Raw genomic sequence first — 17262 nt, 5'->3', positions numbered from 1 at the left:
CTAGAACTATTGCTCTCACTCCGGCATGCGTGGCGGTATGTAATGTCCATCGCGATCAACATTTTTAGTCATGGGCACCCGCCGCATACTTTTACCTTTTGTACATGCGTATATATGGGGGGGCTCTATTTTTTCCTTTCTTTGGGGAGGTGGGGGATTTTATGTGTTTGGGTGTAACTTTAATTTCTTACAATCTAAAAGAAAAAAGAATTCCCCTGTGTGGTGGTTGTTTTTAGGGACAGGTTATTTTTGAGACACTGCATGTCTCCCCTGTGCTCTACTATATGTAATGCAATGCACATAGCATTGCATTACAGTAGGGAAAATTATTTGATCCCCTGCAGATTTTGAAAGTTTTCCCACTTACAAAGAAATGAAGGGCCTATCATTTTTGATCATAGGCATATGTTAAATGATAGAGAGAATATCAACCAAAAATCCAAAAAAACACATGGTACAAATGTTCTAAATTGAGTTGCAAGTCATTGAGTAAAATAAGTATTTGATCCCCAAGCAAAACATGACTTAGTACTTGGTGGAGAAACCATTGCTGGCAAGCACAGAGGTAAGATGTTTCTTGTAGTTGGTGACTAGGTTTTCACACATCTTTTATCTTATGAGGGATTTTGGCCTAATCTTCTTTACAGAGCTTCTCTTAATCCTGAAGGTTTCTTGGCTGCCGCTTGGCAACTTGAAGTTTCAGCTCCCTCCATAAACTTTCTATAGGATTAAGGTCTGGAGACTGGCTGGGCCACTCCATGACCTTAACCTCCTTTGTTGACTTGGCGTTATGTTTTGGGTCATTGTCATGCTTGAAGACCCATCCACGACCCATCTTCAGTGTTCTGGTTGGGGGAAGAAGGTTCTCATCCAAGATTTTACAATACACGTCCCCGTCCATTGGCCCCTCAATGCGGCAAAGTTGGCCTGTACCTTTTTAGCAGAGAAACAGCCCCAAAGCATAATGTTTTCACCTTTGTGCTTGACTGTAGGGATGGTGTTCCTAGGGTCATAGTCAGCGTTTTACTTCCTCCAAACAAGGCAAATCTAGTTAATGCCAAAGAGTTTAATTTTGGTCTCATCTGACCACAGCACTTTCTCCCAATCCTTCTCTGAATCATTTAGATGTTCATTGGCAAACTTCAGACCGGCCTGAACATGTTCCTTCTTGAGGAGGGGGACCTTGCGGACGCTGCAGGATTTCAGTTCAGGGTGGCGTACTGTTACCAATAGTTTATTTGGTGACTGTGGTCCCAACTGCCTTGATCATTCACAAGCTTCGCCTTGTAGTTCTGGGCTGATCCCTCCCTTTTCTCATGATCATCCTTGCCTCATGAGGAGAAATCTTGCATGGATCTCCAGACCGAGGGCGACTGATGGTTTTTTTTGTATTTCTTCCATTTGCGAAAAATTTGTTCAACAGATTTCTCCTCACCAAGCTTCTTGCTGATGGTCTTGAAGCCCATTCCAGCCCTGTGATTTCTACAATTTAGTCCCTGATGTCCTTTGACAGCTCTTTGGTCTTGCTCATGATGGTCGGTTTGAATGGAAGAAAGATTCTGTGGACAGGTGTCTTTTATTCTTTTATACAAATAACGAGTTGTCGTTAGGAGCACCTTCTTAAATTGACAGGACTCATCTGTGTACTACATGAGCACATACTGTAGCCAGTCTGTGGGAGCCAGAATAATTGTTGGTGGGTAGAGGATCAAATACTTATTTTTACTCAACTGCAACTCAATTTAAAACATTTGTAGCATGTGGTGTTTTTTTTTTTTTTTCTGGATTTTTGGTTGCACCTATGAAAAAATTATAAACCCTTAATTTCTTTGTCAGTGGGCAACTTACAAAATCTGCAGGGCGCTCAAATTTTCCCCACTGTACATTCTTTACTGGCTATCTTGCCTCCCCCCATCCATCCCTTTTACCCGGGGGTGCGAGAAATGTGTGAAGTATACAGGGACTAAACTTCTTGCCTTGCCGCCATGGTGACCTGGCGCCTGGGGTTTGTGAAGGCCTCATCTAGGACCTTTTGTTTCTTCTATGGCCAACTAAAGGCCACGCATCTGTCATATAGCTTAATGGGCTCTAAAATCCAGTATTCAAGCAGATGGTCCTTTTTCACGCTTTGTAAAAGTATATTATATCCTAATTGGTGTTACTTTGCTACAATAACTCCTGAAGAAGACGTGAATGTTGAGAATGTAACATCTCGTTGTACCATGAAAAATGTAGATCCAGTTATGTACTGTTGAATGAAACAAAATATGATTATCAGTTTTAATAAGCTTTGAACCAAAAATAATTGTTGATTTTTAAACGCTGTGTATTGACTGAGCACCCTAAAAGTCCCATTTCACTTACATTTTCTCTATTTTAAAATGAATCAAATAGCTTTTTTAGTTTTGTGGTGCTCAGATATAGTTTAGTCTTGCTTTAATCAGCAAATAGAAGAATTTTCCTATTAACAGCTACTGGCAGTCTTCACCAGTACAGCCATACTTAGTCTAGTGGGCCTGGAAGAACCCTCTGGTTTCTGGGTCCCACTTGGGGTGCTTTCCAGCCTATGTTTTGAGCTGGATGTTTTTAGGGTCCAGAGCCGTGGCAATGCGTATGAGTAAGCCAGGAAGGCTGGGCACTTAATCGGGGGTCCCCGTCAATTTTATAATTTGCCTTTTAGGGCTGATTTTACATTTTCCCTTTCCTCACTGGTGACAGCTTGGAAATGTTAAGCTGATGTTGTCATGGTGGAGTATCATTTGCGTGCTCCCTGACCTCTTTCCCACCTTCAAGTAATGTGAAAGCATCTCCTTGATACTGTTTCAGCCTTTGAAACATGTAAAACACAGGCTTCTGGTTCGTGTTGTGCATCTGCATTAATGCTTAGTCCCCTTTCGCTTGCCCAGCCAGTCAGTCCTGACTTCCTAATTAGCTGTCCAGCTGCTCAGGTTCCATGTGTTTACAAGCACTATCCTCCCACATGGAGCCTGCTGGTTGCTTACAGTCGTGGCCAGGGGGGGTGATTCAGCAAAGTCTTCCATTGAGTCCTGCTGTGAATACAATGCGTTTCTTGATGCTAGGAACCAGCATAGTAGTAAGTACTGTTTCTCTTTAGTGATCACTCTGGCCCCCTCTTTGAAGGCTTCCCTCTACCTAGTACCCATTAAGCTTTGATTCCAGGGATTCTTACTTAAGTCATTGAAGGATCACAGATGGCTTGGGTGCGAACTGATTTCAACCATGGAGGCCACGTGCTCTTCTCAACCTTCTCTGCCTGTGTTGGACACAAATTTGGTAGACTCTTTTGGCTGCTGCTAGTCAGTTGATGGCTTAATACTCGCCTCCCAAAGGGTAAAGTGGAGGGATGGGCTTAGATGTTTTCTCAAAGTCGTCTTCCAGGACAGCCCATGAGACGTTAGGCTCCTCCCCCAGGGACAGGAAACACATTCCAAAATTAAAACAAAAGGCGGTCCCTTAGTCCTCACCTTCAGTATTTTTGTTTCCTCCGGACAGGGGGTAACATGTTCCTGGAACTAAAGCTCCCGGTCTCCTGGACTGTCCATGGAAAGACTTGGAAAGATGCATCTCCTCGGCCCATAGCGGTACCCCTTAGTGCCGCAATAGGGGCTGACCGCTGTCTCCTGTTCTCCTAGCCTCTCGGCAGGACTACGGATGCTGTCTGGTGGAGCGTTGGGGAGTTCACTCCGTTGGTCGGCCGGTTCCTTGGAGCAGCAGTGCTGTGTACCCGTGAACCGCTAACTTCGGAAGAAATTTTGAAGTTGGCGCCAAAAACGGAGGGGGCGGAACTCAGCGTATCCACTCTGGCCTCACGGGAAGTGACAGTGTCACTTCCGGCGCAGTGACGGCATCCGCGGGCGCCGGAAACCCTCGTTCCAGTTTCCGAAGGCGCGAACAGAGAGTTCAAATGGGCGACCGATGTTAGGGGAAACAGCAGTTGCTGGGACCACCATACAGAGCGATGGACACCACGGCAGCAACCGCACAGGCGGCGGAAGTCGGCTCTGGCATCGGCACCTCTCAGGTAAGCAAGGGGGAACGACACCCTATTTGCAGGTACCTGTTAGGAACTCCGTTCCCCTTCCCCCCTCTCTTTTCTATCGTTGGGGGCAGGGGTTAAGCAGCACCGCTCCCTCTTTTCTATCCACAAGGTGGAGGGGGAAAAGTGGGAGGTGGGAGGAGGACAAGTATCTCTAATTAAATTCCCTTGTCTTTTATCTTCCAGGCCAAGGCTCAGGACAATAACCCACCTCAGCCCCCCAAAAAGAAATGTGCCGTATGCGGAGAAAAATTGAGTTCCTCTTGGAACAAAGCAGTGTGCCGGGCATGCATAGCTAAACTGGTCAGAGACGATTCTGCAGTCTCTACCCAGAAAATGCTGTCCTCAGTGAGAGATGAGCTAAAAAGTACATTTAGTTCATTCAGGACTCTCATTGAAAAGATGCAGGCACCAGCCCAGCCTTCCACCCCAGCTCAGGCTCCACCATCCCTAATTGACCCATTGGTTTTGGAGGAGGAAGTTTCTTCTTCCCACTCTTCTGCAGAGGGATCGGGATCAGGAGAGGAACCAAAAAGCAATGTTTCCCATGATAGCTCCAACTTTAAACTGAGCCTGGAGGATGTAGATGATCTACTCAAAGCGGTTTATACCACTCTAGAGATTGAGGAGGAAGAAGTGCATCTCTCTAAGCATGACTTAATGTACGCTAGTCATAAAAAGCATGCTAGAGTGTTCCCTGTGCATAGCTCACTATTGGATGTGATTAAACAGGAATGGAATTCTCCTGATAAAAAGCCTTTTTTTCCAAGAAACTTAAAAAGAAGGTATCCATTTGACGAAAGTGTGGAACAGCCCTGGAACAAAATCCCTAAGCTGGATGCCTCTCTTGCCAGAATCTCCAAAGGAACTGACTTGGCATTTGAGGATTCAGGAGCACTAAAAGACCCTATGGATAAGAGAACAGATATCTCTTTACGTAGGGTCTGGGAAGCCTCCATTATGAGCTTAAAGCCAGCCCTGGCATCCACCTGCATAGCCAGACACCTGGAGCTGTGGCTATCTCAAATCCAAACACACTTGACTGCAGGAACATCGAGGGAACAGATTAATAAATCATTTCCACTCTTATTCCAGGCAATAGGATTCCTGGCGGATTCTTCAGCTGAAGCTGTAAGAATGGCAGCAAGGACCTCAGCTTTAGCTAATACGGCCAGAAGAAGCCTATGGCTCAAGACATGGTCGGGAGATGTTACTTCTAAATCTCGCCTTTGTGGTCTTCCCTTCACAGGCGACCACCTTTTTGGCCCAGGCCTAACAGAAGCCCTGGAGCGTACAGCGGATAAAAAGAAGGGATTCCCAGATAAAAAAAAAAAAAAATTCCCCTATGCTCAGAGGAATTTTCGTGGCAGGGGCAAACAGCAGAAGTCTTTTGAAACTCAGCAAAATTTCAAAAAACATTGGACGGGGCATAAAGGAAAGGGGAGGGGTAACATCCTGTTTAACCCTCCTAAACGCCCCAACCAGCCCCAATGACTCCCTTCTCAGAGTGGGAGGAAGATTAGGGGCCTTCCTCCCACTGTGGAAGAAGATTACTTCCAGCCCTTTTATTCTGGACCTAGTAGGCCAAGGACACAGGCTGGAGTTCTGTCTTCAACCTCCAGAAAGGATCCTGATCACAAATCTTCCCAGGGATCCAGTCAAGGCCTCCGCCTTGAGTCTTCAGTTAGGGGACCTATTAGATCAAAAAGTAATTATCCCAGTCCCCAGAGAAGAACAAGGAACAGGGTTTTATTCTCACATCTTTGTGATTCAAAAACCCTCAGGAAGTCATCGACTGATCCTGAACTTACGCAATCTGAACCTTTCAATAGCATACAAACGCTTTCGCATGGAATCAATATACTCCATAGGGAACCTACTGTTCCCAGGGTGTTTCATGGCAACCCTAGATTTGAAAGATGCGTATTTTCACATCCCCATACACACATCCTATCAGAAATTCCTGAGGCTAGCAGTAAAGATAGGACCGGAAGTCAAGCACTTCCAGTTCAGGGCACTGCCCTTCGGGCTGTCCTCAGCCCCACGGATTTTTACCAAAGTCCTAGGGGAAGCACTAGCCCCTCTAAGGCTAAAAGCTATCATGATCACCCCCTACCTGGACGACATCTTGGTAGTGGCAGAATCATACCAGAAACTGGAAGCCGACCTCCTCATAGTTCAGGAATTCTTAACTTCCCTAGGCTGGATAATCAACAGACAAAAGTCTTGCCTGGTACCCTCACAAAGAGTGACCTACCTGGGTTACGAAATCTCCTCACGGGATCAGATGATCTTCCTCCCTCAGTGCAAGATGGAGAAAATGAACCTGATGGTTGCCTCTTTACAGACCAACTTATGGGTCTCTCTGAGGGATGTCACAAGAGTGATAGGCTTGATGACCTCCTGTTTCCCAGCAGTCCCCTGGGCAAGGTTCCAACAACGTCCACTCCAAAAATTCTTTCTACAGAATTGGGATGGGCAGTCAAGTTCCTTGGAACAAAAAGTAAGGGTTCCCACCAAGATAAAAAGGACTCTTTGGTGGTGGAGATCCTCTCTTCACCTATCAAGAGGGCTAAACTGGACCATCCAGGTATCACAGAGGATTACCACGGATGCAAGCGCTTCCGGATGGGGAGCATATCTGCAGGACAGATGGGCGCAGGGTACATGGTCCCCAGCACAAAGGAAGTCTTCATCAAACCAAAAAGAACTTATGGCGGTCCAAAAGGCCTTGGAGTTTTTTCAGGTAGAGGTAGAAGGGAGCCATCTACAGATCAGGTCAGACAATATAGCAACGGTAGCGTACCTGAACAAGCAGGGAGGTACTCGAAGTCTGGGCCTACAAACCATTGCACAGAAAATCTTTGTCTGGGCCGAGCGGAACCTAACATCCATTTCGGCCATTCACCTAAAAGGGACGCAGAATTATCTGGCAGACCATCTCAGCCGCCACCAGATGAACCAGGACAATTGGTCCCTCAACCCAGAGGTGTTTCTCAAAATCACAACCTCATGGGGCCTACCGGTAGTGGATCTATTTGCCTCCCAGGCAAACAGGAAAACAGAAAAATTCTTTTCCATAACTCAAGGGGATCAGGCGTTAGGCATAGACGCTTTCGCCCACCCCTGGAAAGTCAGACTCTGTTACGCATTTCCTCCGATCAGATTGATCCCACAGGTTCTTCAGAAATTCATCCTAGAAGACACAGAGATGATACTGATAACCCCATACTGGCCCAAAAGGCCATGGTTTGCACGCCTTCAGGCGTTGGCAGCGCAACCTCCAATGACCTTACCTTGGAGACCAGATCTCTTAACACAAGGTCCGGTGGTCCATCCATTTCTCAGGACCCTAAACCTGACGGCCTGGTATCTGAGGAACAAATACTAGGCTCTCAGGGGTTCTCAGACAGAGTCATCAAAACATTGACCAGCTGTCGAAAGCCGGTCACTAGAAAAATGTATGCTAAAATCTGGAAGAAATTTCATTTTTGGATGATGGAGAATCAGAGACATTCCCCAGATATACCAACTATCTTGGATTTTTTTCAGGAAGGCATAGACAAAGGTCTCTCCTTAGGGACTTTAAAGGTACAGGCTGCCGCCCTTAGTGTCTTTCTTCAGTTTTCCCTTAGAGAAGACCCAAATGTGAATGCCTTTTTCAGAGCAATTGCCCGGACAAAGCCAACCGTGCTTAAAACGTGTCCAGCTTGGAATCTATCCCTGGTACTCCAGGCCTTGGTTACCAGTCCGTTTGAACCCTTGGTAGACCTATCAGTAAAAATGCTCACCCTAAAAACTTTATTTTTAGTAGCTATAACTTCAGCTAGAAGAGTTAGCGAATTACAGGCTCTCTCAATCAGAGAACCTTTTCTTATGATTTTTGATGACAGGATTGTGCTAAAAACAGATCCAGGATTTTTGCCAAAAAGGGTCTCTTCTTTTCATAGGACTCAGGACATAGTCCTTCCTTCCTTTTGCAATTTCCCGAACAACAATAAAGAGAAAGAATTTAGCTGTTTGGATGTCAGAAGAGCCCTCTTGAGATACCTGGAGGTGACTAAAACCTTCAGGAAGACTGATACTTTGTTTTTACAATTTTCCGGCTCCCATAAAGGGGAAAAAGCTTCTAAGGCAACCTTAGCTAGATGGATCAAACAGGCTATCACAGAAGCCTATATAGTGAAAAAGGTGGCTCCACCTTTCATTACTGCACACTCTACTAGAGCATTGTCCACGTCTTGGGCTGAAAGGGCCGGTGCCTCACCAGACCAAATCTGTAAGGCAGCTACCTGGTCTAACTTTTCGACCTTTGTTAGACATTATCGCCTGGACCTCCTCTCTTCTCAGGAACAGGCGTTTGGTCGAAAGGTGCTCCAGGCAGTTGTCCCTCCCTAGACTGGTAAGTGCTTGCTCATCGTCTCATGGGCTGTCCTGGAAGACGACTTTGAGAAAAGCTGGGTTATACTTACTGATAACTCCTTTTCTAATAGTCTTCCAGGACAGCCGGATTCCCACCCGAACTATCTGGTATTATGTATAATGTATGATATGTGTCTATATATCTATGTATATGTTTTACAGGGTGTCCTGTGGTTCTCATGAAATACTGAAGGTGAGGACTAAGGGACCGCCTTTTGTTTTAATTTTGGAATGTGTTTCCTGTCCCTGGGGGAGGAGCCTAACGTCTCATGGGCTGTCCTGGAAGACTATTAGAAAAGGAGTTATCAGTAAGTATAACCCAGCTTTTCGTATTCCCAACCCACTGGAGCAATCCCACCAGGAAGCCCTCACTGCCCACCGCCAATCTTAGGCATTGAGGCATTTCCCAGTCTGCAGCTGCATATACGCATGCTGCCTATAATTGGTGGTGTGCAGTGATGGCTTCCTGGCGGGATTGCTCAGATGGGTTGGGACTACGTTCCGTACATTCCTGAGCCCATCCCTAGTAAATACAGGCATTTCATGGTTGCCCCATTCTTCGTCTTCTCCTCCTTGTCTTCCCTGAGGTGTACTTTTCGAAACCCCCACTGTCCATTTCCTTGCGAAGGCCATCCAAGCCTGGCTTTTAGTCCACCTACAAGGTCTGGCACCCCAAGAGTGTAAAAATGCTCTTTTTGTCCTTACCGAAGGACCTCGTAAAGGATTAGCTGCGTCTGCTGCGACCATATCCAGATGGATCAGGCAGACGGTAGTTTAGGCTTATTCACTGAAGGGTCAGGTTCCTCCTTTCCCAGTAAAGGCGCATTCTACTAGAGCGCTGAATGCTTCTTGGGCTTTTCGCCATCAGGCGTCAGTGCTGCAAGTTTACAAGGCGGCAAGTTGGTAGTCTGTGCATACATTCATAAAATTTTACAGTTGATGTGTTGGCATCTTCGGATGCTTCCTTTGTCCGCAAGGTTTTGCAGGCTGCTGTTTTAAGAGCATCTTTTTTGTTTCTTTGAGGGTGATTTTTTATTTTTTTTATTTTCTTCAAGGTGAGCGCCAGTCGTACCTGGTTGAGCTCCATGTTACCTGGTTGGCTAAGTTTAGCCTTTGGGGAATTATGGCTTCTTTGCGTTGTCTTCCCACCCCTCATGAATACTGCTTTGGAACATCCCAATGGTCTCTGAAGAGATGGAGCTGCGTCTGTCCATGAACGATAGAGAAAATTCGATTTTTGTAAGAACTTACCGTAAAATCCTTTTCTCCGAAGTTCAACAGATGCAGCACCCGCCCCTCTTCTGAGTGAATGGGGTTTTTTTTTTTTGTATTCTAAACACTACTTGCAAATAAACTGATTGCTGATAGCAGAGTGTGTGGGGTTATACCTTTTTCCTGCCTAGTGCCTATTCCTGTTTGAAAGAGCATAACCCAATGGTCTCTGAAGAGATGGAGCTGGGTCTATCGATGAACTTCAGAGAAAAGGATTTTATGGTAAGTTCTTTCAAAAATCCAGTTTTTTAGCTTTTGGTTTCAAGGTCAGCCCCCCCTTCCTGTCAAAGCTCAGTGTGATCTTTTCTTAAGCATTTCACCACCAGGCCTCAGTTTCCCAGTTTTGTAAGGCTGCCACTTGGTCTTATTCACTTGTTTCCAGGGATGAATAGATGAGCTACAGTTGTATATTTTTATTTATTTATTTTTTGCAGTATACAGTCTTCCTGTAGGAAGCAGTATAAGCCAGTTCAAGAATCCTTTGTCCCTCAATGGACGCCATGAAAATAATTTTACTGTGAGAACAGAAATCCTATTTTGCATAACAATCCAGAAATTCTATGTTCACTAATTGTTTTTTTTTTTTTTTTTTTTCTCTCAACTCCTCTGAAACCCACAGAACAATGTGGCAATGCAGTTGGAAACAAACTACAGGGAGAGACTATTGAATGTCTACAATGAGGTGAAGAAACGTCTAGACTACCAGGTGTCTCTACAACATCTTCTGCGCCGCAAGGAGCAGGAACACATGATTAACTGGGTGGAAAAGAATGTGGTGCAAAGCTTTACTCCACAGCAGGTAAAATAATGACTTACCAAAGCCATAGCTGCACAGTCTTGTTAGATTAATATTTTTTTAATTTAACCAGTGTGTTGCACTGTGTGCTTACCCTCCTGTTGTTGCTTGGGGTAGAATTTTCTTGATTTAGGGCTCATTACCAGCAGAACGCAGTGCGGGAAAGCCACACTCTGTGCTGGTTTCCCTCACAGCGTTAAAAAAAACAAAAACGCTCAGTGTGCAAACTGCTGCAGTTGTCGATTATACTCCTAACACCCCAAATGCAGATCACAAATGCCTTGCGTTTGTCTGCTTTGCAACGCATGGTACAGCAGTATCACTATTTGGTGCAGTACATTTTTTTCATTTATTTATTTTTTATTATTTTATAAACGGTACAAAGACAAAAATCAGACAGACATTCAAAAATGCCTGAATATCAGGTGACTATTTAATATAGTGAACAAAGCTTCAGCACAAAGGCACACAGTACAGCTCAGAGGTTATATGTGAGTAAAGGAACAATACATCTTTCCCATCTTTTGCAGGTACGTATGACATAAATGTACTCTGTAATTCCTTATCCCGACACCAGTGGTAATCTTAAAAAAAAAAAAAAAAAAAAAGCCACACCAAGGAGACTAACACTGGAGCTGGCAATCATTCAATGACACAACGCCAGATCCAACGCATATACATTGAACATAACTCTAGACACATTTATCCAGTCAAAACAATATACAGTATCTCATGAACAGAAGCAAAGACTTTCCAACTACTCCCAGATTAATCGGACACTGTAGAGGTACTCTTTGTCCATCCGCCCCACACCTTCTCAAATTTATTGGGTATACCCCTACTGGCATAGGTAGCCTTATAAAAGGGAAGTGCTTTATTTATAAGGGCCTTCCATGCCTGGATGGCAGGGGGTGTAGGCTTTTTCCAGGAGAGCACGATAATTTTCCTAGCATGGAAAAATAACAAAGTCCGCAGTGTACCTATTACTCTCTTTGGAGTTGGAGCATCTACCAATCCCAAGAGACACACTTTAATACTGGGTCTAATGCAGAGAGCAGTAACCACTTCAACGCATTCCACCACTTCCAGCCAAAACTTCTGTATGGCCACACATTCCCAGAATAAATGCATAAAATTCATTCCAGATGAGGTGCAACACCAACAGGACGACTAGGATGGAAAAATTCTAGCCAATTTGGCTGGGGTAAGGTAAATAGGATGTAGAAATTAAATTGAATGAGTGATGCTTTATCCAAAGAATCACTTCATAGTTTCAAGATCACTCTTGCAATGTAATTGGTATTGAGAATTGTATGCATGTCACAATTGTAAGTATCGAAACAGATAGGAGTTTGGTAGATTGAATGTGGATTTCATGACCTCAAACGCTAGAAGTGTGCCATTCTTAACTACATCTGCTACCCTCTTAATACCATATTTGGTCCATATAATGGGATATGGGAATTTAAAAAAGTATGGAAAATGGGGGTTATTCCACAATGGGGCATGAGGTGATCTTGCTTGTGTGCTTGCAGAGTCCACCCTGTCTGCTACCACCCAAGCTCCGATTCCTTTAATCAAATTAATGGTGCTGTAAGGGGCCCCGATGCCTCTGAGCAGGAGATGGGACATAGCCTCGTAGGAGCCCACTATCGCAGTCTCCAGTGCAGTGAAAAGTAGAGCATGCACTATTTTTTTTCTGCAATCCACTGCGATTTCTGTGAGTCATACAGTAGCAGTTTTTCTTGACCTTATAAAAATAATGTACAGAACTGAAAAAATTGTAGATAGCTTTGTTATACATTTGCAACACTTTGTACCTGAAACATATTTTCAGTGTTATTATAAACAGGACAAATAAATAATAAAGCAAAATCTTGTTTTTTTTTATCTTACTGTAGTCATTTTATTTTGTCTATGGGTTTTATAAATTAAAAAAAATATTTTTGCTGGACAGCTTTGCCAAAAGAAAGGCATCACAGAATAAATGGGCCCATAGCAGAAATGACAAAAATGTATGTAATGGATCAACTGGCACCCCGACCGGGGTACCTCCGTTGACGGATGCTCATATTGCTTCCCGAGGGCTCCAAGCACTCCACCAGACACCATAAACGCCTCAGACCCCACGAACCACCGCAGCTTGGTTAGGGTCTCGCCGTCTCCTACCCATCCTAGACATACGACAAGGCTCCAGGTTCCCGTGGGTGAACCTCTTTCCCCAAAAAGTGCAGCAGGAATAGGAACAAGCTCTTACACAAGCTCTTACAAGAGCTTAATGATTATCCAAGGGAGTATGACGGACATGGCAATCCCTTGTAGCATATTCCCCCAATGAGAGACAGGACTCTAGATTGAGAGTGAAGTATAACAACTTTATTGAACAAGAAACCTACTTTTATACAGTTTTTCCCCTCCAGGTTACCACCCAGGTGGACCTCATTGAAAACAGGCCCTAACATTTACAATTTAATGAAAACAGTTTTACACTCCCATACAGTGTACACAAAGATATACACTGTGGGACAGTCCCCCCCCTCCCCCTTAGCAGCCAATCCACATACACATATACATCCCATAATAAGCTTATCTTAAGGCAGGCAGAACAATGTGAAGTCATTAACATTTAACAATGAGACAGTCACAATCCACATTCCCTCCGAATACACAAACAATAGGGAAGTCTGCCAATGACAGTCTGTGTGTCTCTCTCACAGACAAGCACATGGAATAGACTGTGTAAGGTGGTATTAAATCTTCACATTTCTATATTAAGATATTGCTGACAAATATTACTGTACCATCTGAAGCAATTCAAGCCATTAAGTATCTGCTCCTCACCTCCAGTGACGATGAATACCATCACAATGTAGTTTTTGTAAATGTAAATAAATTAAAAAAAAAAAAAGACTTTAAAGCAAAAGATAGTAAAAGTGAGCATTGTAAGACGGTCGACTAACTAGGACTCCCAAAAAAGCAGGGAATAGAATATGAAATAGTTTTGCAAGGTGAATTCTGTAAAGCAACTCTATTTGGTAAAAAAGCAAAGACAAAGGCAGTATACTGTGACACCAGCCAGTTGCTTGGATCTTTGCTCTGTTGAAGAGTTATGGCAGCCTGAATATTATTGGTATTTTGACTCTAACGAAAGTGTCAGATGACTGCATCCACCATTGTAGTTCTTTCCACTTATCCCAATGTCACTGCCTTGTCCTGTAGTTATGAGGTGCCAGCGGAAAAAGCTATAGGGCTAAGCAGGGGACTGGGCATCCAAAATTGCTCTAATGCAAAGAGGCTATTGCTCTACAAAGCGCCAAAGATCAGAGGAACGGGCAGTGGGACAAGTGTAAAATCATGTGATTTATGCTCTGATTGCTGCAATGGATAATTGTTATAGCTTAGAGATTTGAGCCCTATGTATTCAAATTCAAGTAAAGTTACACAGAACTCTTATAGCAGCTTCTATTACATCTATTTTGTTTGGGCATCTATTTGGTATTAACTAAACAAATTTCTTGTGTTTTCCAGCAAAAAGAAAGTATTGCTAAATGCATCAGTGACTTGAAACTTCTATCCAAGAAAGCCCAAGCAACAGCTTAAGTTTTTAAAGCAGAACATTTGCACAGGAGAGCTTCAAGCTGTTCAGACCTGCCCTGTACCATACCTTGTAACTCATAAATAAATATTTCTACCTAAGTTGTGTCCCCTTGTGTACTTTTTTTGATTTGTAGGTTTTTTTTCTTTTAATTTAGCATAAGCTGAGTGTTCTAATACATTCGCAATTGATAAAAGCTGTCTGTATATGGTTGGTGATGCATTTTACTTGGGGCCCCTTTCACACGGGGCAGATCTAGTTCCAATCAGCAGGGCATCAGCTCAGAGTGGGCGCATGACACATCCATGTCTGCTCCAGTCTCTGAAGAGCGGACAGACACTGGTTGCTGAGGATGCAGCAAGCAGAGCCTGTTAAAGCGGAGTTCCACTAGTTTGTGTTTATTAAAAATCAGCAGCTACAAAAAATGGATGGGCAATCTTCTGGGACCTGTGACGTGTCCCAGAAGATTGCAGGAAGGGGGAGGGGAAAACTTCCACTCGAGCCATCTAGGCGGCCCGAGCGGAAGTTGGAGCGGGTACCTGTCAAATCTAGGTATCCGATATTCCCCCCGCAAGAAAAAAATAACATGCCAAATGTGGCATGTCAGGCCTTAAAGCATAAGTTCCATTTTCGGAAAGGAGCTCCGCTTTAACAATTTTGACACCGGAAGAAAAAAAAATACAGGAGCTGTGGAAATACCCTAATCTGCAGTCCCCCCAACCTATATGCTCCATCACACCTCCATAATTGCCAAAAATCACACACGTAGATTTGTGAATAATCTAGGCAGATGGTGCTACCCAAACTCTGCACGCCGTCAGCACAGAAACATTAGCCATGCAGTGACGTACAGTATCTCACAAAAGTGAGCACACCCCTCACATTTTGACAACACTGAAGAAATGACACAGCTACAATGTAAAGTAGTGAGTGTACAGCTTGTATAACAGTGTAAATTTGCTGTCCCCTCAGAATAACAACACACAGCCATTAATGTCTAAGCCGCTGCCAACAAAAGTAAGTACACCCCTAAGTTGAAAATGTCCAAATTGGGCCCAAAGTGTCAATATTTTGTGTGGCCACCATTTTTTCCAGCACTGCCTTAACCCTCTTGGGCATGAAGTTCATCAGAGCTTCACAGGTTGCCACTGGAGTCCTCTTCCATGACGACATCATGGAGCAGGTGGATGTTGGAGACCTTGCGCTCCTCCACCTTTCATTTGAGGATGCCCCACAAATCCTCAATAGGGTTTAGGTCTAGAGACTTGCTTGGCCAGTCCATCACCTTTACCCCCAGCTTCTTTAGCAAGGCAGTGGTCATCTTGGAGGTCTGTTTGGGATCGTTATCATGTTGGAATACTGCCCTGCGGCCCAGTCTCTGAAGGGAGGGGATCATGCTTTGCTTCAGTATGTCACAGTACATGTTGGAATTCATGGCATCCCTTAATGAACTGTAGCTCCCCAGTGCCAGCAGCACTCATGCAGCCCCAGACCATGACACTTCCACCACCATGCTTGACTGAAGGCAAGACACACTTGTCTTTTGTACTCCTTACCTAGTTGCCGCCACACACACACTTGACACCATCTGAACCAAATAAGTTTATCTTGGTCTTAGACCACAGGACATGGTTCCAGTAATCCATGTCCTTTGTCTGCTTGTCTTCAGCAAACTGACTGCGGGCTTTCTTGTGCATCTTTTAGAAGATGCTTCCATTTGGGACGACAGCCATGCAGACCAATTTGATGCAGTGTGCGGCATATGGTCTGCGCACTGACAGGCTGACAACCCCACCCCTTCAACTTCTGCAGCAATGCTGGCAGCACTCGTATGTCTGTTTCCAAAGACAACCTCTGGATATGATGCTGAGCACATGCACTCATTGGTCGACCATGACGAGGCCTGTTCTGGGTGGAACCGGTCTTGTTGAACCGATGTATGCACTTAGCCACCGTTCCTCAGCTCAGTTTCAGGGTCTAGGCCATCTTTTTTTCCAGATCCTCAGTTCTTTGCTATGAGGTGCCATGTTGAACTTCCAGTGACCAGTAAGAGTGAGAGAGATGACACCAAATTTAACACACCTGCTCCCCCATTCACACCTGAGACCTTGTAACGCGAACTAGTCACATGACACCGGGGAGGGAAAATGGCTAATTGGGCCCAATTTGGACATTTCTCACTTTTGTTGCCAGCAGCAGTTAAGACATTAATGGCTGTGTTGTTTTCTCTTACGTCCTCCGACAGTCGCCGCCCCTCAAAGTCTTCACCAATGGGGTATTGACTTCCACTCCACAGGAGTAGCTAGGCATAAGACTTGTCCCACTGGTCAATACCCCCCCCCCCCCCTGCAGTAAGCCATCCCAACTCAGTTTGTCTCTGCCTAGCGTTAGGAGTAGATAGGCTTCCCTGTGCTGGGGCTACAGTCTCAGCCTTCTAATCTTTTCTTATGATTTTTATTTGCAAAATGTCAGTTTTTTCTTTGCTTTACTAGCTGTTTATTTTGTCAGCTTTAGTTTTAGTCGGATCTTCGGATGAAGATGGATTTGCGGAGCTGGGAATTGGACTGGCCGCCCTGGCTCTCCAGGGCAGAGGGATCCCCCAGCCAACCATCGAGCGTTCGGCTATGGTTCGCCCTGGCACTATGAATGACCCATCCCTGTTCGCAGCAGGGATGCAGCCTGTGAGGTGGCTACCTCACTGGGCGCATATGCGGTTGCATGCTGCAGTGTCCTGCGTTTTTGGCTGACGGCATTCCCTGTCATCTGAGGACAGAGGCTTTCCATTTTAATAGACACCCCACGCCATCCAGTACAGGTAAGTACTTTTCTGTGTGGGGCCTCTGTCTGGGGTGGCAGTCCTGTGTTGCTGTGTGTCCCCTCATGTCTGCGTTTGTGGGGCTCCCTGATACAATCCCTGCGGGGGTCTTTTTTAGTGCACTGCTGGCGCTGTGTGGGTTTTGGGGGGCCCCTCTTCTGTCACTTTCAGTGTTTGGGAGGCGCAGACTGTGTACGATTTTTGGATGTGGGCAGCGCATGTCTGGCTTCACTATGGGCTTTACAACAGCTTGCTATGTAGTGTTTTGGTGCCATCCGGCGCCATTTTGTGTGTGGCGGAACGAT

General features: G+C 44.8%; 1 protein-coding gene across 1 annotated transcript in view; it reads left to right on the top strand.

Moving 5' to 3' along the window:
• ATP5PB (ATP synthase peripheral stalk-membrane subunit b) overlaps positions 1-14243 on the top strand; it is a 30332-nt gene extending 16089 nt beyond the window's left edge. The window contains exons 6-7 of the mRNA XM_082244728.1: positions 10371-10550; positions 14076-14243. Coding sequence (XP_082100854.1) covers positions 10371-10550; positions 14076-14147 — 252 coding nt within the window. The 3' untranslated portion in view covers positions 14148-14243. The remainder of the gene's footprint in view (positions 1-10370; positions 10551-14075) is intronic.
• Positions 14244-17262: the final 3019 nt, after the last annotated feature.

The sequence above is a fragment of the Pelophylax lessonae genome (assembly GCF_965119305.1).
Source record: "Pelophylax lessonae genome assembly, chromosome: 2".
Lineage (NCBI taxonomy): Eukaryota > Metazoa > Chordata > Amphibia > Anura > Ranidae > Pelophylax > Pelophylax lessonae.
This window is presented reverse-complemented; position numbering and strand designations above follow the sequence as displayed.